This window comes from Gossypium arboreum, chromosome 10 (genome assembly GCF_025698485.1).
Source record: "Gossypium arboreum isolate Shixiya-1 chromosome 10, ASM2569848v2, whole genome shotgun sequence".
NCBI classification, from domain to species: Eukaryota; Viridiplantae; Streptophyta; class Magnoliopsida; order Malvales; family Malvaceae; genus Gossypium; species Gossypium arboreum.
In genome coordinates, this window is record NC_069079.1 from 44,094,905 (window position 1) to 44,100,904 (window position 6,000).

The 6,000-nt window shown below is 36.3% G+C and overlaps 1 protein-coding gene and 1 non-coding gene across 2 annotated transcripts; one reads left to right on the plus strand and one right to left on the minus strand.

The window, feature by feature from the left end:
• Positions 1-3,517: 3,517 nt before the first annotated feature.
• LOC128282046 (uncharacterized) lies at positions 3,518-5,458 on the plus strand. The gene is made up of 3 exons (XM_053020261.1): positions 3,518-4,084; positions 4,262-4,921; positions 5,213-5,458. Exons 1-3 carry the CDS (start codon positions 3,518-3,520, stop codon positions 5,456-5,458), a joined length of 1,473 nt encoding a protein of 490 aa, XP_052876221.1.
• LOC128282922 (small nucleolar RNA R71) lies at positions 3,746-3,852 on the minus strand. The gene has a single exon (XR_008273272.1). It is a non-coding gene; the product is annotated as a small nucleolar RNA R71 (small nucleolar RNA).
• Positions 5,459-6,000: the final 542 nt, after the last annotated feature.

Genomic DNA, 6,000 nt, shown 5'->3' on the forward strand with positions numbered 1-6,000 from the left:
AAGTGAGTGAAACACCGGTACTTAAAGAATATAAACCACCAATCCCATATCTGGAAAAGTTGAAGAATGACCTCATGGATACACAATTTGGTAAATTTCTTGAACTTTTCAAACAATTGCATATTAACTTACCTTTTCTTGAAGCGATTTTGCAAATGCCTACATATGCAAAATTTTTGAAGGAGCTATTAACAAATAAAAGGAAGTTTGAAGAGTTATCCACTGTGGAACTCAACGAGGAATGTTCAGCTATTCTCCAAAATAAAATACCGACTAAGCTGAAAGATTTAGGAAGTTTTACTATTCCCTGTCTTATTGGTAGTTTAAACATTGAGAAAGCATTAGCTGATTTGGGTGCTAGCATTAATTTGATGCGTTATAAAATGTTCAAATAGCTTGGTCTTGGGGAACCAAAACCCACTAGGATGAGTATTCAATTAGCTGACAGATTTGTTAAATATCCTAGGGGTATTATTGAAGATGTCCTTGTAAAAGTAGACAAATTCATATTCCCTGTTGATTTTGTTATGCTTGACATGGATGAGGATGTTGAGGTGCCCTTAATTTTAGGTTGCCCTTTTCTAGCTCCCGCTAGGGCCATCATTGATGTGAGCGATGATAAACTTGTGCTTAGAGTAGGTGATGAAGAGATTATTTTTAAAATCTATGATGCCATGTGATTCTCTAGAGAACAAGATGATTCATGTTATTTTATTAACTCTATTGACCATGTTATTTAAGATTCTTTGCAGGAAATTGTTCATAAGGATATGTTGGAATTGTCTTGTCCAAGGCGAGGAGGTAGATGATGATATTGTTGTGGTAAGTGAGACAAAAATTGATTTAGACTTTAATGAGTCTTCACTGAGACAGAAGAATTATGAGGGTATTACGGTAAACGATAAATTAAAATTAAAACCCTCTATTGAAGAACACCCCAAATTGGAATTGAAGCAATTACCAAATCACTTAGAGTATGCATTTCTTGGAAATAATTCTACATTACTAGTGATTATTGTATCAGGTTTGCAACCAAATGAGAAAGATGAGTTATTGAAGGTATTAAAGGAGCATAAAAGAGCTTTAGCTTGGAAGATTTCTAACATTAGAGGGATCATCCCTTCTTTCTGCACCCATAAAATTTTAATGGAGGATAAATACGGAAACACAAAAATTTATATAATTTTTCATACCATTTTTAACTTAAAACCAGGCTATTCTGGTTAAATTCTTGTTGAAAAATAATTAAATTATGTTAAAAATATGAAAATTATGAATTTTAATTAATTTTATAGTTAATTTTGATTAAATTTAGTTATTTTTGACAAAATTACACAATTGGAGAAAAAGGGCCTGGTGAACACTGCGAGAAGAACAAAACCGAGAGTAATTTGAAGTATCGAGGCCAATTAATTTCCAGCCCAAGATGGTCCAGAAATGTGTATTAATTCATAATTAAATTAATTTTAATTTATTTCCTATTTAATTTAGGTTAAATGAATTAACTTTAATTAATTATGAAGAAAGGGCCTAGTGAACCGCACTGGTTGAACCGAATGGAGTGAGCCGAACCAGCCACTAATTGGGATGACCAGAACCTGTCCATTGGCTGACCAAAATCAGAAAATTAGCTGATAAAATATTCTTGCAAAAATGCTCTTGAAAAACCTTCAAATTACGTTCAAACCCCACCTTTATTTTAGGCTTTGTAGATTTGCCCCAGCCTATTTTTAGCAAGGTTGAAAACTTCAACCTTGCCATGTGTGTGGCCGGCCATGGGAGGGCTCTCTTGGTTGCTGAATTTGCTATTTTTAGAAGCCTTCTTCAGCTATAAAAGCCACCCTATGCTGCCCATTTTAAAACGTCCCTCAACATCCCTCATTTCACAACATTCTCTTATCCTCTCTTCACTTCTCTCAAAGTTTCCTCTCCATTTCTCCATCCCATTTTCCCTTCCTATTGTGCCAATTTCCTCTCTTGAGAAAGAGGTGTTCTTCAGCCATCTTTGGCAGCAATCAAGGATTTATATAAGCCTTGCTCGGTGAAGACAACGGAGACTAAGAACGAGCAACAGTCAAGCCGCAGAGAAACACTGGATTTGCTTTCTGTTCCCTTTCTTTTTAATTTCTATTGTTTTTATGATGAACATATCTATGAAAAATATTGTTGTTGAAATGGTTATTTTAATCAATTTAGCTTGAATTTAATTCGTTTTGGGTTGATTATATTTTGCCTACTTGAATTATTAAAATAGTGTTTATGCTGTTATAGGCCTCAGTGAAATGCTTGATTAAGTAAAATCATGCTTAGGTTATCTAGCATTACAATTGTTTAGATAATTAAAGAATTAATTGCTTAAACGGATTGAAATTGCAATTAATGGACTCGATTTAATCAAGACATGTTTAATTCTTCTAAGGTAATCGAAAATTAAATTAGCATTGTATTTGGCGATACATATGCAGGCATAACTTGCAAGATTGTTGTGATTAAATTGTTTCAAGGTATGGCTACTTTGTTACTTCACATAATCTTTTACATGTTTATTAAGTTGAATTAATCGGTTGAATCGACATAGGAATATGCGAGAGATAATTTAATTCAATAAGTATGTATGTGCGATAGCATGTTTACTTTATTAAATCTGTTTAGTCGGTTGAATTGGCATAGGGATATGTTCAAGAGATAAATGGAATTTTTTAATTAGTAAATATGTTCATAAGTTAGCAAATTACAGGGTTGTCGTGAATTTATTCATAACAGCATAAGCACGAATTTAATATTTCTAAGTTAAAAAGGTATAATTAATCCAACACAATTATATCATCTTGATTAAATCTTAATTGAAATCGTGCACTAGAACTCTTTTATTTTATTTAAATTGTTTGCTTAGTTTTAAAATCTTAGTTTATAAATCACTCTTTTCAAACCAAAATTATTTTTACCTCACCAAAGTGTTTTAATTAATTTCATAAATATTGCTTTTTACAGTCCCTGTGGGTACGATAACTCGACATTTACTTTTCATTTTATTACTTGTTACGATTGTGTACACTTGCACATTTCCACCGTTCCAAGTTTTTGGCGCCGTTTCCGGGGACTGTTTCTAAAAAAAACATTATTTGTGAATTTATTTTTACTTTTTGGTTCTTTTATTTTCCTGTTCAATTTTACTTAATTAATTCTTATCTGATTATTTCAGGTGTTTATAAGTATTGACCGAATTATCGACTTACTCCCAATGGACCCTAAAATAGAACCAACCTTTTGCCAACGAAGAAGACAAGCGAACCAGAGAAGGACCAAAGAGATGAATTTCGAGAATATCAATCAAGGAAACGGAGCAAACCTTTCTCAAAATCCTATCCTTATTGCTGATGATAGGGATAGAGCTTTACAACAATATGCCGTGCCAGTTTTTAATGACCTTAATCCAGGTATTAGAAGACCCGAGATCGAGGCACAACAATGAAGCCACCATGTTCCGGATGCTTGAGCATAAAGGCGATTCGTTGGAATGCCTCATCAAGATCCTCATCTTCATTTAAGACTGTTTATGGAGGTGAACGACTCTTTCAAGCTAGCCGGAGTACCCGAAGATGCATTACAATTAAAATTGTTCCCGTACTTGCTGAGGGACAGAGCTCGAGCCTGGTTAAACTCACTGCCACCGAACTCGATTTCTACATGGCAAGAGTTAGCAGAGAGATTTCTTGTGAAGTATTTCTCGCCTAGCAAGATTGCTAAGCTAAAAAATGAGATTACTGCTTTCCAAAAAATGGATGATGAGTCCTTGTATGAGGAATGGGAAAGATTCAAAGAGTTATTACAAAAGTACCCTCATCACGGAATTCTGCATTGCATCCAACTTGAGACATTTTACAATGGTCTCAATGCTCACATAAGGATGGTAGTAGATGCTTTTGCTAACAGTGCTATCTTATGTAAGTCTTACAATGAGGCTTATGAAATCATCGAGAGGATCTCCAGTAACAGTTATCAGTGGCCAACCAATCGAGCAACGTCAAGAAGACGAGTTGCTGGAATCCATGAAGTGGATGCTCTCACTTCACTTGCATCCCAGGTATCTTCGATATCTTCCATGTTAAAGAATCTTACCACTAATTGGTCTAACAGGTTTGCAGCTCAACCACCTAACTAATATGAGAATATAGCCCGTGTCTATTGTGGGGAAGGACATGTGTTTGAAGAATGTCCGTCAAACCTAGAATCCATGTACTACATAGGTAATCAAAACTAGAACCGAGGAAGGCAAGGGCTGCAATCCAACTTTTACAACCCATCGTGGCGAAATCACCCCAATCTTTCCTGGAGTAACCAAGGGGCTGGAGTCAGTAACAACTATGCTCAACCTAGACCAACCCAACCGTCTAGTTTTTCACAGCAAGTTCAGAAACCAGTTCAGGCTGAATCGTCCAATAGCTTAGAGAATTTATTTAAGGCATACATGGAGAAGAATGATGTCACTCTAAGGAATTTGGAGAATCAAGTGGGCCAGCTTGCTACTGAACTTAGAAACCGTCCACAAGGTGCTCTACCTAGTGATACGAAAAATATGAGAAATCCAGGGAAGGAGCAATGTAAAGCACTAACATTGAGGAGCAGAAAAACGGTAGAGCCCAACATCATTGAAGCTGAAAAGGAGCATGCTGAAGCTCAAGATTCAGAAGAAGTTCAACCGAGTGTTGAAGTTCCAGTTCCACTAGAACCAGAACTTTCAAGTCCTGAAAAGGTAACCTCAGAACCAGCCAATTCTGATCAGCCAACCACTCCGTTAGTAGCAGAATTGCCGCCAAAGACAAATCAACCAGTACCAACTTCAGTATATAAACCTGTATCACCTTACCCTCAAAGACTCCAGAAGCAAAAACAAGAGGTCCAATTCAAGAAGTTCCTTGACGTACTCAAGCAACTTCATATCAACATCCCGTTGGTTGAAGCACTTGAAAAACTGCCAAATAATGTAAAATTCATGAAAGATATCCTGTCCAAGAAGCAAAGGCTTGGAGAATTTGAGACGGTAGCTTTGACGAAAGAATGCAGTGCATATCTTTAAGACAAATTACCCCTTAAGCTGAAGGATACTGGGCGTTTTACCATACCATGCAACATTGGAGCAGCTTATTATGGTAAGGCATTATGTGACTTGGGTGCAAGTATCAACTTGATGCCTATGTCGATATTTAAAAAGTTGGGGATAGGTGAAGTTAGACCTACTACGGTTACACTTCAGCTAGCAGATCGATCTTTTGCACATCCAGAAGGAAAAATCAAGGACATATTGGTATGTGTAGATAAGTTTATCTTTCCTGCTGATTTTGTAATTTTAGATTTCGAAGCAGACAAAGATGTACCAATTATCCTGGGGAGACCGCTCTTAGCAACCGGAAGGACACTTATTGATGTGCAGAAGGGCGAACTTACTATGCACGTTTAGGACGATCAGGTAACATTTAACGTTTTCAAGTCAATGCGATTTCCTGACGCAATAGATGATTATTCTGCAGTATCTGACTTAGAGAATTTAATAGTGGAGAAGGAACTCAACTCTGTTGAGGATCCTCTGGAAAGAATTTTGACATCAGACCCTCCAAGTGATGAAAAGGAGGATGAAAACTTAGCTTTGCTAGAAGCTAATCAAAAGGGATTTAATCCACAATCTCGTTTTGAATCTTTGGATTTAGAGGAGAGAGATCACACACAGCCAAAAGCGTCAATCGAGGAGCCACCTAACTAGAACTCAAGGTATTACCTTCTAATTTAAAATATGTTTTTTTAGGTGACGCTTCTACTCTGTCTGTGATTGTTTCAGCAGAGTTAACTACTGAGCAAGAAGAGAAACTTATCTTAGTTCTGAAACAATTTAGGAAGGCTATCAGATGGACCATAACCGATATTCGCGGTATTAGTCCATCTGTATGCATGCACAAGATCATTTTGAAAGATGGTGAAAAAGGGATGATCAATGGACAATGAAGG